The sequence below is a fragment of the Dipodomys merriami genome, unplaced genomic scaffold, assembly GCF_024711535.1.
Source record: "Dipodomys merriami isolate MVZ:Mamm:240054 unplaced genomic scaffold, mDipMer1.0.p SCAF_11, whole genome shotgun sequence".
Taxonomy (NCBI): Eukaryota; Metazoa; Chordata; class Mammalia; order Rodentia; family Heteromyidae; genus Dipodomys; species Dipodomys merriami.
Genome location: NW_027202382.1, coordinates 37562908 through 37575830, shown reverse-complemented (window position 1 = coordinate 37575830; position 12923 = coordinate 37562908). Strand labels below are relative to the sequence as shown.

At 50.3% G+C, this 12923-nt stretch overlaps 1 protein-coding gene and 1 long non-coding RNA gene across 2 annotated transcripts; both read right to left on the bottom strand.

The window, feature by feature from the left end:
- Window positions 1-1592: 1592 nt before the first annotated feature.
- On the bottom strand, window positions 1593-4593 carry LOC138816537 (uncharacterized). Its single transcript, XR_011368683.1, has 3 exons — window positions 4496-4593; window positions 4200-4292; window positions 1593-2757 (listed from the first exon to the last, which is right to left on the bottom strand). It is a non-coding gene; the product is annotated as an uncharacterized lncRNA (long non-coding RNA).
- Window positions 4594-5107: 514 nt separating this feature from the next.
- LOC138815673 (uncharacterized) lies at window positions 5108-12653 on the bottom strand. Its single transcript, XM_070005102.1, has 11 exons — window positions 12470-12653; window positions 11976-12214; window positions 11377-11472; window positions 11068-11261; window positions 8908-10817; window positions 8025-8240; window positions 7607-7710; window positions 6982-7066; window positions 5959-6024; window positions 5426-5512; window positions 5108-5140 (listed from the first exon to the last, which is right to left on the bottom strand). Exons 3-11 carry the CDS (start codon window positions 11448-11450, stop codon window positions 5108-5110), a joined length of 2769 nt encoding a protein of 922 aa, XP_069861203.1. The 5' UTR covers window positions 11451-11472; window positions 11976-12214; window positions 12470-12653.
- Window positions 12654-12923: the final 270 nt, after the last annotated feature.

The following is a 12923-nucleotide window of genomic DNA, read 5'->3' as shown; positions in this document are numbered from 1 at the left end:
TGCCCATCTCTGCACTGGAGGAATTCTTGAATGGAGAAGGGAGATTTTCAGAAAGGCTATAGTTCTGAGCTGAATAGAAAGGCTAGAGGATGTCAGTAAGGAACTTCCACCTTGAAACAGACAAAGATGATGAGCCAGGGAGGCAAAAAGAAAGTAACCCCTCTGTACAGTATGTTCACAAAAAAAAAAGTAAAAAAAAATAAAGAAAGTCAGAGATCCTAGGGAAAACCTGAAGGAAAATAGTGAGTGGGCAATATATTTTCTAGAAATATTGAGGAAGCAGATATTGGAATGAAGTTTTTGTTCTGTCAGTTTTCTAAGTGCCAGAGTACCTTTTCCTTCGAAGAATTAGTACACAAGTATAACAAAATTCCTATGGGAATATAGTTTCTCAAATATATTTCAAGGGCATACATTTTGATGAAGGCTTATATTTAGATGCCAAAACATGCTCCTACTACACCATGTAATTCATCACAATTTTAGCTGCATTTCAGGTTCATCTCATAACCACTTATACTTTGCAAGAGAACCTTAATCTGACCAATGAATTACATTAGCTCATACTGTTATCTTTTTACCTTATGTCCTGGGTATCCCCCTCTGTTTATCTTCTTTTGATCCTATGCTCATGAGTTTGAGCTTTTATTGACATTTTACTGCAACTTCTATATACATATAAATATTTTTAATGTCAAGGTAATTAAGGATGGCTTTGTTACATCAGTTATGAAACCAGTAAATTCCTAGTCAACCTTATTATCCCATCCTTCAGAATTCTCCTACTTTGCTTTCCCCCTACCCACCACACCAAAGCTGGACAGATCGTGTCCAACATATTGTCTTGTGCCTAAGGCTATTGCATTGCTTTCCTCCTTATCTTATAATTTTGTTGATTCCTTCCTTTTCCTAATTCCAATAAACAATATATAGAATATCAGTTAGAGAATCAAATACAAGAACAACAGATATTATACCAAAGAGGGAAGAATATACAAAAGAAACAAAAAAAAATCCCAAGGTTGCTAAAAACAGTAGCAACAAAGAAAAACCTTGTGTCCATCTTTTTAACTTCATTTCCCTTAGCATCATCTTTTTTGTGTGATTTTTATTTTAAAAAATATTATATAGTGGGGTTACAGTTACATGAGCAAAGTAATGAGTATGTTTCCTACTGAACATTGATTCCTCCTCCTTTGTTTTTCCCCTACCATCCCGTTGCTCCCACCTCTTCAATTATCCTCTCCCACTACCTCTGCCCTGCCCCACTGCAACCATTACATTGTAAAGTTCGTTTAGTTTCTTCTACATCTCATTGTGGCAATGGGTCAAATCGTATCCCTAGGTAAATATTTTGTTTTCTCTCTTCCCCTCCCCAGTTATACCAACTTCTAATACAGTGAATACAGGAGTGATACCATGGCTGGAAGGGATGTGGCCAGAAGGGAACACTACTCCATTGTTCAATCACTTTGGAAAGTAGTACGGAGGTTCCTCAAGAGACTCTACATAGAGCTCCCCTATTACCCTGTAATCCCATTTACTGGCAATTATCCAAATGATCACAAACAAGACCATCCTAAAGTGACCAGCACAACTATATTTATTGAAGCATTATTTACCATAGTGATGACATGTGTGTCTTCAAATCCATTTCACCCCATTGAGAAAATATTTTCCTTTCTCTTCTGCATTCAAATTGAATGGAAACAGGACAAGGACCGCCACCTGGAATAACTGCAGTTTCCTTGGTATTCTAGTGCCCTGGATGCAGTCTCTGAGTGGAATGGTTTATCCTGGGTTGTGGCATTGAGCCCATGGCACTATCTGCACTCAGTCTAGCAGTGAGGTTTGAGGACTAGCACAGGCCTTTTCTCTAGGATGTTTGGAACCCTGAGGTTGGCAGTGTGCAACACACAATGTCTCTCAATCGATGCTCATGGGAAACTCTGGTGCACTAGACAAAGGCCAGAATAGCATAAAGGGAGGGAAGACAAGATCAGATCTCAAATGCTCTCATCGGGAATTCAACCAATACCGGTCAGCATGGCTTTGGCAGAGTGTGTCCTGTCGACCTCACAGCATCAGAGCCACTGATCTGCATCACAGTCATCAAAGTCAGATCCTAATAGAAATGGCAGAGCCAGTGACAAGTGTGAGCACCATGCCCATTGCTCTACCAAAATGTCAGCTGTTCCTCTATGGTAGAGTACGGAGAATATGTGAAGCTCTGAGGGAGTTCCTAGAGGGCAGGTCAGTGTGTCCAGTGGCAGGTATTAGTAGAACACTGAGGATAAGGATCCTTTGTATGTTCCTGGAATGGAGTTACAACAGAGGGGTTGTGTGGCCTGGGCCACATTTCCACTGTCATTTTGACAGCAGAGGTCATTTGTAGAAAAATATCTGAGGTGTGTCATGGATTGAGTATCCAAGGAAGATGGTTTTTTGCCTAGACCACAGAACCACTGTGGTCCTGACATCAGGAGGGAATTGTGGAGAAACGATACTGAGTGTTTTCAGGAGTGGAGGTCACTGGTGGTTAGGGTAGGGTATGGCCTGGGCCATTCTTGTCTGGATGTGCTCAGCCATAGCCATCCAGACTAAGTAGAGACACTCTTAAATGTTGTGTTGTCCCCTCTTCCTGTGAAGAGGTGGGGAGCTGGCTCCACACAAGATCTTGGCAGTGTGGGAGAGGTCCTCTTCTGGAGAACAAACTCATATTTTGCCAACACATTCTTGTTCTCAGGCATCCTCAGGCTGGTTGAAGAGGGACAGAGAGCTAAGTCAACAGTATTGATGGGAACTGGGAGGCACCAACCATTTGAGAAGCTCCTACAGACACATTTTGAGCCAGAAAGCTGCCATTCCTGCAATCCAGTGCCAGGAGCACAAAGGTCTTGGCATCCCTGCCTGGGAATAGAGCCTTTGGGAAATGTATCTTGTGTTGCTTAGGAATGAATTTGGGAGTGCAGCTCAAGCAGGCTGTACCTGGAGGTGGGGCAAGGGATTGCCCTCCTGTGCTCACTGCTGCCTTGATAATCAGGAACTCCAGGCACAGCAGGCTTTCCCTAATGCACAGCATGTCTTAGGAGCACTGTCCCACTGGAAACACCACCACGGGGAAGGCATGGACTCAGGCCCCCTGCACAGCATTCATTCCAGGGGCCTCCAACTCAGTGAGTCCCCAACAATTAGCAAGACTTGTCTTTCCTGCCAGCTCTTCTTCCTCCCCAGTCTCCACTGACCATGAGTTTCCTGTCAAGTAAGTCTAAGCTCCACTCAACTCCTGCCCATTTTCTCATTGCTCTTTCTCATTCAGAAAGCTCTCTCAGCCTCTGACTTCCTTTCAAGGAAGAAGGGAACCCAGGCCATCTACACAAGGAGAAGAGTGCAGGAAGCTAGCAAGGCTTGAAGATAGGCAAGGGGGAATCAATGCTGATCATTCAGGCAAAGAAACTGATTAGATTTTCAGCACAGTAGGTCGAAAATAGAGCAATGACACCAGCACAGTGGACTTGTTGTTCCATACCATATGATGTCTCTCTGTGTCTCTGCTTTTGTCTCTCTGTGTTTGTGTGTCCGTGCTGTCATTAACTATGAGTCTGTCTGTATCTCTATCTCTTTCTGTGCATGTCTCTGAAGCCCATTTTGTCTCTTTCTAGGTTTGTCATCCTGCTTAGATGTTGGGTATTCTCCACTAATTATAAAGAGAAGCACAATGGCAGAAAAGAACTGTCTAGCTCTCATTTTGCCTGCACCTGGACTTGGTTCTGTTTTGAATCATCTTTCCACAACACTGACTCTGCTGCTGCTGTCAGGGCCACGCTGGAGCTGCTCCTGTGCTGTGGGCTGGGAGCTGCCACTGCCACTGAGGTCAATGTTGTGAATATGGTGGCTTCGGTCAGGGGTTGGCTTCCTGCAGGGAACTTCCCATGCATATTCCCAGTTACTTCTCCCCATTACCCTGCTGCTCCAGTCTAGGACCTTGGACAATCCCCCATGCTCCAATCAGAATCATTATCTGAGGGATAAATCGCATTCTAAAGAAAAAGGAAGAAAATGAAGCCCTGAGAGATGAGGCCTCTGAGCTCCCAATCAGGGATGCTGTCAGTTGGGAGAAATCAGCATCAGCCTCAGGTGTCCCTGGTACCTGCCCTGCCTGTTATAAGGACACTGCCATCCATTGCACAGCCACTTACTTCTTCCTTGCCTTTTGAATTCCTGGGAAGGTCTTGCTCTTGTTTGCAGGGTCAGTCTGCCTCCGGGGCTCCAGTGCACACGATAGCTCATAGCTAAGACAAGGGTGGTGGTGAGGTGACCAAGTGCCATGCCTGTTCACTGCCACAGTTGGCTTGGACTTCAGAGCCTGGTGGGTCACCCGCATTCAGCCGACCAGCGTCTCTGTCGGTTCCCCCTCACCCATGGTCATACCTCAGGCCCTCTGGACCCCATTCTCAGGATGTCCCCCTGGTCCAGCCAGTGTCTGCCAACCCACCTGGCTTCCTCACTGAGCCGCTCCAGGCCCTTGAACCAGGCCAGAAAATTTTCTGCTTTGTGGAGGTGATAATATGTGCAGGTATGCTGCAGGTCTTTCAAATGTTGGATGATCTCATTTTCCTGGTCATGGAGAGCACAAGGGAAGGGACAGGGCAGGGCTGGCCTGGGCTGGGCTTTGCTGTCTAGGGAGGGACACACCTCCTCCAGCAGCTCTGCCCACCAACCCTCCACTGATTCCCCAAATGCATGTGAGATTTCACAGTTGATTCCTCACACTTAATCTGGGCTCTCCTGGATGCTACTACACAGCCCACCAAGACAAGGGTGGATCTTCTCTCTCATCCCATTGTACTCATGCAGAAATGGCTGCTCACCAAGCTGGACAGGAGAAATTTGCATGTCCCTACCCACCCTGTCCTGTCTGGACAGCTGACACTCACCTTATTTAATTTCTCCATTTGGGATTTTTCCTAGAAGACAGAGGGCATTGGAGTTAGGATTTGGCCCCAGTTCTCTCAGGACCTCCACCCAGGGGCTCTTCTAGCCTGGGCAAAATGTGTGCTTATACCAGATTAGGGCCATCATTCAGAGGAGCGCTGGACACAGGGCATCAATCACGATTAGGGATTGTGTTGTCTAACACCTGTGATGCCAGGAGAGTTACTGCAGCACAGGCTGAAAAGGCATTTCTCTAGGAGAGGCTGGCTCCAGTTTGGCCCCAGTGCCATCCCATGAGGGACTTGAAATCCCAGCTACTCAATGTGCACTAACACAGTGGTCAGGCAGCTGTGGCAAGCAGATGTTCAGAGGGGCACAGGACTCAGCACTTAGGATGGCCTCGAGGCTGCCAGGAGTGACAGAGCTCAGGATTCCCAGGGAACTTTGTCCTTCCAGTGCCCAGGCTGCCAGCATGGGCCTGGCTACTCACATCATGGATATCCTGATATGCAGAATGTATCATCATGAGGTCTGTCAGGAAGATTCCCAGGTAGGGAATGATGCCCTTTGTCAACACCTGTAGGATTGGATGGGTGATGGTCAAGGCTCAGGTCCCAGCACATACCCAATCTCCCATGGTACCTCAGTCAGTCCTCAGCCTAACCATTGCTTCCATGGCACAGCGTATTGGGGAACCTGTGATCCCCCTTGTGTCTAAGGCCCAGGTTCTTGCTGCCTGGTTCTCCAAACTGCCCCAGGTCCAAATCTAGGCTGGCATATGCAGAACTCAATGTTCTGTAGGACTCTTCGGCCCACCACCCATTCTAGACTCTGCCAATTCCTCGCTCTTCTGGATCCAGTTCCTCTATCCCTTCTGACAGCCAGTTTATCAGGGCCACATCTGCTAGAGTGCAAATGCCCCTCCACTTGTGCACCCATGGGAGTGAAGTCAAAGGTGAGCAGAGCTAGGCTCGGCTCTGCCTCTTCTCTCTCAGCAACCTGGCCTAGGTCCCAGTCACTCACCATCTTCGGCAACCACCTGGGACCTCCTTGGAGCTGCTTCTCCTTTGTGGCCAACTTGCAAGACTCCTGCCAGGATAGTGGAGGTTGTTAGTGAGGGCTCTGTGCTGTCTGTCTTTCTAGTGTCATTGTCTTATTATAGGAACTGACATGGCTGCTAGGTTGTGTCTAAGCGTCTACCACCTGGCAGAGGAGTTCTAGTTCTGGCTTTGCTCCAGCACTCACTACTGTGGGCTCTGGCCTGGGGAGCTGGCCTCCTCTGCCTGCTTCCTCATCTGTCAGGTCTGCCTCCTGGCAGTGGGGGGCCTCAGGGACTCATGCTTCTGCTACCAGTGGTGCTGTGCTGACTGGCATGTGTGTCCAGGGCCTCCTCACAATTCTGGGGGGTTCATTACTTTCTCCTGTTTGGGCAGCTCAAATCCAGCCTGGTTGTTCAGCCCTTTGAGCTCCAAAACCCTTCCTATCAGGGAGGAGAAAACTGAGGTACTGAGAACGCTAATGTTCTATCCAATGATCTAGTTTGCTGGTGTTTTTCTATCAGGGTTCTTAGAGAAGGTAAGCAGAGCACGAGAGTGCCATGGACTTTCAGAACCTTCTACTCTAAGTCCTGTCTATCCTCAGCAGAGTAGGGTAGGGTTCCAGACCAATGGAACAGAGCCCCTGCTCATGGTCTTGGACAGGAACTACGCTGTAAAGACAGCATACTTTGGGGAAGGACAGGAATATACTCCTGAACCTATGGCACATTAGGCAACAAGTACAATGCTAGGGCTTTCAGTAGGAGGAGTACCCAATCCTGGGTACCCTCTGCTTTCCAGGACCACCCTTTGTCCCCTTACAACATCTCAACCTCAATGGCTTCCTAGGACTCCCCGTACCCTGACCTGCAAAGGGCCTAGCAGACTCTTCCCTTGGCCTCCTTCCCAATAGAAAGCAAGTCATGTTTCTAATCCCCTTAGCATGACACTGACTCCCCCGTGTTCCCCCTCTACCTCTGCCCTCTGTCTTCATTTCCTCATGCCATACCTTTTGCAGCAGCTCTCTGCTCTTGGAGTAATTTTTTTCAGGAGAAGTGAATTTTTCCAATTTGTGGAATGTGTGCAAGGAGTCTCTGTGGGAGGAGCAGAGAGAAGGAGACAGTTGGAAGGTGGGGAGGAGGGAGTTGGACTCCATTTGTTTTGGGAAAATTAGCTGTCCATGTGGCTTCCCAATAGGTTAGCAAATGGGTTCGAAGAGCGCAAGAATACACTGCGCAGGAGCAGCTGTTTCTTCCTGGCATAACCATCAGCCATCCCTCTGCTACTAGGCAGCTCTGCTTTCGTTTCAATTGGACACAGATTTTTAGCCACCACAAAAAACCTGGTGAGCTTCTGTGTGTGTGTGTGTGTGTGTGTGTGTGTGTGTGTATGTGTGCGCGCACACGTGCGTGCATATCTGTGTGCATGTGTGTGTGTGTGTCTGCTTGACTGTGTGTCTCTGTGTCTGTGCATCTGTGTATTCAGTCTGACAGGAGATTTCTGAAGCCTGATATGAATTACCCAAGATGGGCCCCCAGAATGACGATCACAACCAGACCTTTGTGTCCGGCTCAGGGAGTGTGACACCTACCATGTTTACCCACAGGGCAACTGCTGTGGAAATAGGGACCCACCTGGAGACCTCTTGCCATGTTGTCTTCAGGCGGAAGATGGCTGTGCTCTGCAGGGCAGAGATGATGGCATGGAGTGAGGAGAAGTTCCTCAGGTCTCGGCAAGCCTGGAGAGGAAGATTGTGTGAGTCTTGCCTGACACAGCTTCCACCCATTGGCCTGAGCAAGAGAGGGATGCTGGGAGTATCAGGACATGGCCAGGGATGTAGGGAACCCAGAGTGATTTAGGTGTCCTTGGGGCTGAGGAGCAGGACAGTGAGGGACCAGCAAAGGGGTGGCTTGGTCTGGCTAGGCCCTGGGACACATGGGCCTGGTAGGAGGGACTTTGTTCCATGCAGGGCTCTGAGCACAATTGCAAGATGCTGAATAGAGAAATTGGAAGGCAGAGGAGATTCCCTAGGCAGCAGAGCCTGTAGCGTACCGCGGCCCCCTGAATCCAGTGTTCGACCACACGTGCTCTGTCTGGGGCTTTCATGCTGAAGTCCCCCAGACAGGTGGTTTTGACACAGGAACATACATTGTTAAAGTGTGCCACCATGTCCCGGATGGTGGGGGCCAAGTGCTCCTTGCCCTTCTTGTGCCTCTGGGACCAGATGGATCCCAGGCAGTGGTTGGGCACTGCCTTCTCGAACAGCTCCTGAGGAAGATGGCCAGGGTCACCAGGCTGGGACACACCACAGTGCCCAGGCCCAGGCCCTGGAATCCCTCCTCAAATGCACAAGGTCATGGAGATGAGAGCACGCAGGAGGACCCCACAATCTGTAGAGTGTCTATATCTGCACAGATAGCACAGAAGGGACCCTAAGGCAACAAAGGTGGGAACAGATGAGCAGTGATTTTCCAAAGTTTCTCATACTTCCCAGAAGACTTCGTACTCCATACAACAACTAATTTGACCTAGCTCAGCCAACAAATGTCCTTCCCCTGACATACACCTATGTCCTCCCACTAGAACTAGCACTCAGGTCCGTGTCTCGGCTGGGCACTCATCAGGTCCACATCAGGTGCCTGCTGAATGAGTGCTGAGGCTCACAGGGCTCCAGGCACAGGAGGGTGAGCTGTGTGCTGGCTGCCCTTCTTTCTGTCCCAGGCTTGATTCTGCACAGCTCCTGTCTTGGAGGCATGTCTCATCTAAGATTCAGGGAGTGCACTTAACCCAATGGGTCTAGACAAAGTGGTGCTTGCAGTGGGGGAACTCAGGCTGGGTAAGAAGGGATGGGTAGGAGGGAAATGTGGCATGGACAAGAGCAGCAGAGTGCACAGGAATCCCTCCTTCACCACAGCCACCCTGCCCAGCCCCTCACCGCATCCATCATTGTGAGCTGCTCTGCCTCCAGGTGGGGGTGGACAACCAGGAAACAAGGCATGTCCTGGCTACATGAAGTCTGTCTGGTCACCAAAGCAGGATGGCAAGCTTCTTGGGCAGGAGCAGAGGTGCATGGCAACGCAGATTCCCAAGAAGCAGAGGTAGCCTGCTCCATCACCACAGCCAAGGGCTCTGGGGAAGGATTGCAGGCAGCTGATGTCTCTGCACTGAGTCCTTGAGCCAAGTTGGGATGTGGCTCTGGCTCAGTCCTCGAAGACAGTGTGTCCTCAACACATATTGGAGGGGCTGCACTGGATGGTGGCTCTGTGGCAGCACTGGCCACTGCTGCTCCCTGGGCATGGAGCAGCGCAGCCGAGACACAAGACGCCTCCATCTCAGCATTGCAAGCTGCTGCCTTCTGGAGGGGCAACAGCGGAGTGGAGGTGCAAGGTGACTCCCTCTCAGCCCTGGAGGCTGCTGTGTCCTCAGGCCTGGACTCCAAAGCCATGGTGGAACCTGGCTTTAACTCAGCCCTGCGAGATTGTGTGTGTTTTGTTGGTGGTCCTGCTAAGGAGAGCACCAGAACTAGGACTCCCCCAGCACAGATGGCCAACGCTGGGGTTTGTGCCAGAGATAGCATTGCTGCTATGGGTAAAAGGTTATGCAGCTCTGAAATGGAGGCTGGTTCTGCAGGACTAAGAACTGAAGCTGAGGAAGAAAGTGTCTCTGTAGCAGCTCCAATGGTTGCTGCTCTATCTGCCCTGCAACCCGGAGCCAAGTTGGCAGATGGCCCTGATTCTTTATGCGATGCTGTAGCTCTCACAACCCAGAGCCCCACAGTCGGTACTCCAAGCACCAGGAGCACTAGAGCAGGTGCTCCTAACAGGTAGAAAATCAGACTCAAGGATAGAAGGAACTCCAGTTCTGTACTGGGGGCTCGTTGATTGTCAGCCACGCTGACACAGGGCTCCTTCTCAGCACTATATTCTGGTGCTCTCTGAGCACTGTGGACAGCAGCCAAGATGATAGCTGGCTTAGACTCTGTGCAAGTACAGAATGATCTTACGGCACAGAGCACCAGTGTCAGCACTCCAACAAGTGAGAGCACCCCAGCCGGTCCTCTTAAAATAAACAACAGTAGATTTAGGAACAGAAACAAAGTCAGTTCAGCACTGTAGGCTGGTTGTGGGGAACGCAGAATGGGAGGCAAGCTGACAAAAGGCTTCCTGTCAGCACTCCCTGCTGGAGGGCCATTGGCACCGTGGAATGGATCCCTGGTGACAGCTGGCTCTGATTTGTCACAAGAGCATAGTGGTCTTAGGCCACAGATCACCAGAGTGAGTACTCCCACCAGAGACAGTAGCCCTGCTGGTGCTCCTACAATATAGAGCAGCACAGCCAAGGGCAAAAGCACATTCAGCTCATCACTGAAGGCTGCTTGTCTGGGAACATGAGGCAGAGGTGAGGTGGACGCTGGCTCTTCCTCAGCAGTGGCTTTTGATGTGTGATGGGGCCTGAGCACAGGAGGAGAGCTAGAGCAGAGCTCCATCTCCCCACCACCTACCACCACTTCTCCCACACTCATCCCCGGGGCTGAGGTGCCATTGGGCTCCAACTCAGCACTGACCACCTCTTCCTGGACACTGAGCCCTGAAGAGAATGTAGGGGATGACTGCACTTCATCAACAGCTGCATTTGTCCCTTCAGGACTCTGCAGCAGAGCAGGCTTGGCCCGTGGCTCTTCTTCCATACACAATGTTTCTGCTCCCAGAGACCTGCCATCCAGTTTCAAGGCAGAAGTGGCCTCTTCTTTGGCTCCTGATGAGGCTCCTCCCACGGCAATGGTGGCCACATTGACGGATGGACTTGCATGGGGCTCTGAAGTTGGTGTGATACCAAATACTGGAGCTGCAGGAGGAGACAAGGTCTTCTCCATGACTGCTTTCTTCTCAGTCTTTGCAAATATCCACACGACCATCCTCCCTTAGATTTCCCAGCTGAGAAACTTCCATACACGCAATCACTCAACCACTCCATGCCCATGCAAGGCTTGAGATTTCTCTTGTCCCAGGTCCATGGCTACTTTTGGAGCCTCCTCCCAGTGGTGCCCTGCACCTCCCACCCCTCCTCAGGCCATGTCTCCATCCCAACTCCGCACCTAGAGCCTCATCCTGCCTGCAGTCCTGGATGCCCAACTGTGCCAGGCGGTGGGAGACATGGAGCTCCACATCAGAGCCATGCATATGGAGCCTCAAGTGAGCCAGGAGGCCCTGGAGGCAGGGATGTTGCGTGGGTTCCAGGAAGACTTCTGGGTGGCAGTCCAGCCAGGTGCTCAGAAGGCCTGAGATAGCACTAGAGGAACATGGGTGGAAGCAGCATCTGAATAAAGCCTAGCACCTGCTCTGGTCTCCCTTAGTCCCCTACGATGATCGCTGCCTTTGCAGAGACCAGCCCACTCACTACTCACTAGCAGATCTGGTGCTGGGTAATGACATCCTCTCTGTAGTCGGCGAGGGTGTCAGTTTGTCCAAAGGACTCCATGGGGGCTTCACAAGTCCTGAACCTGTTGAGGATTCCAAGAATCACTGGCCAGCCCAGGACAGCCAGCATGTTCTTGCTCTTCTCACACCACAAAGCTCGTGGTCTGAACATGGGCCTTTCCTATCTCTGCCTATTTCTTTCATGGATAAGGAATCAGCTCCTGCCCTGATCATTTAGGAACCTAGAGGCCTTCTCTCTGCCCCTAGCCATTCCTGCTGGGTGTAGCCATTCTTCCTACACCTGGGTGGGACCCTGGTCCCAGAGACAATTGGTTCCCTTCTTGCTAAAGAAACACATTGCTTGGTCTCAGGCCTCAGGGAAGCCGACTGACACAGAAGAGCCCACAGCCCTGGAGAGGACACTGCAGCAGGATAACCCAGCCTAGCACAGGCCTTGCTTTCTTGGTTCCTCAAATTCTGGCAAGTGCCAGTGAAGGAGATTCTGTGAACCCACCACAAGCCACGCTCCATTGCCAAAGGTCTCACTGCCGATGTGCAAACCTTTCTTATTGGAGTTGGCACTCACCTTGTGAATAGCAGGTCCAGTACCTAGTGGGTTTCTGCAGAACTCCTGTAGTTGTTGAAGAAGTTCTTTATGAAAATGGAGTCCTCCATCAAGTGGGCAGACACCAAGTGATCCAACTGCTCCTCCAGGGTTCATGCCATGAGGAACTCTGGCCTGCAGGCCTCTTCCACGCCAGGGGACAAGTGATCTTCATTCTTGAGGAGAACTGAGGTGGGATGGTTCAAATGCCATCTAGAAAACTACAAGAAGATTCATGGCCACACACATGATTGAAATACCTGAAAACAACTGATTGTTCACAGAAGCGAGCTCAGTCACACACACACACACACACACACACACACACACACACAGAAGCGCGCGCGCGCGCACACACACACACACACACACACACACACACACACACACACAGAGCAGTCAGAGCCAATGAGGTTTAGGGAGGAAGAAGTGGTGGGTCAGCCCATAGTTCCCTGGCCTGGGCAGCCCCATGTCACCTGTGAAGTCCTGAGGAAAAATCTCCAGAAGCAGCGGCAGAGGCCTGGGGGCACCCAGTGTGGACACAGGTGCCCCAGGCAACCTCTCCACCCTTCACTCCCTCTTGAATTTCTCCTCCTCCAACCACAACAGGAAAACTCCTTCGCAATATGCACGTTCCACACAAGTGTACTAGCAGGCAGCTTGTGTGGACTGTGGGTTCCTGAAGAACCAGGGCTTAAGTCTTCTGAGCCATTGTGATGTCATCTCTTTAGAGTTCTTCACTTGAGCCCTTCTGACCACACCCTCTCCAGAGTCCCCTGTTTATGACTTGTGCTGTTGTTCCCCATGAAAACCACTGGCCAGATTTACCCAAATGTTTACAAACAAGACCACACTAAAGCTACCAGCACAACTATGTTTATTGCAGCATTATTTACCATAGCTAAGATCTGGAACCAACCCAGATGCCCC

Bases quoted from the DNA above. Each gene is read 5' to 3' on its own strand.
- LOC138815673 (XM_070005102.1), bottom strand. From the start codon at position 11,450: ATGGAGTCCTTTGGACAAACTGACACCCTCGCCGACTACAGAGAGGAT. The intron at 8,241-8,907 runs GTGAGGGGCTGG...CATCTTCCTCAG, and splicing joins AGCTCACAATGATGGATGCG to GAGCTGTTCGAGAAGGCAGT. The intron at 7,711-8,024 runs GTACGCTACAGG...CTTCCTCTCCAG, and splicing joins ACTGGATTCAGGGGGCCGCG to GCTTGCCGAGACCTGAGGAA.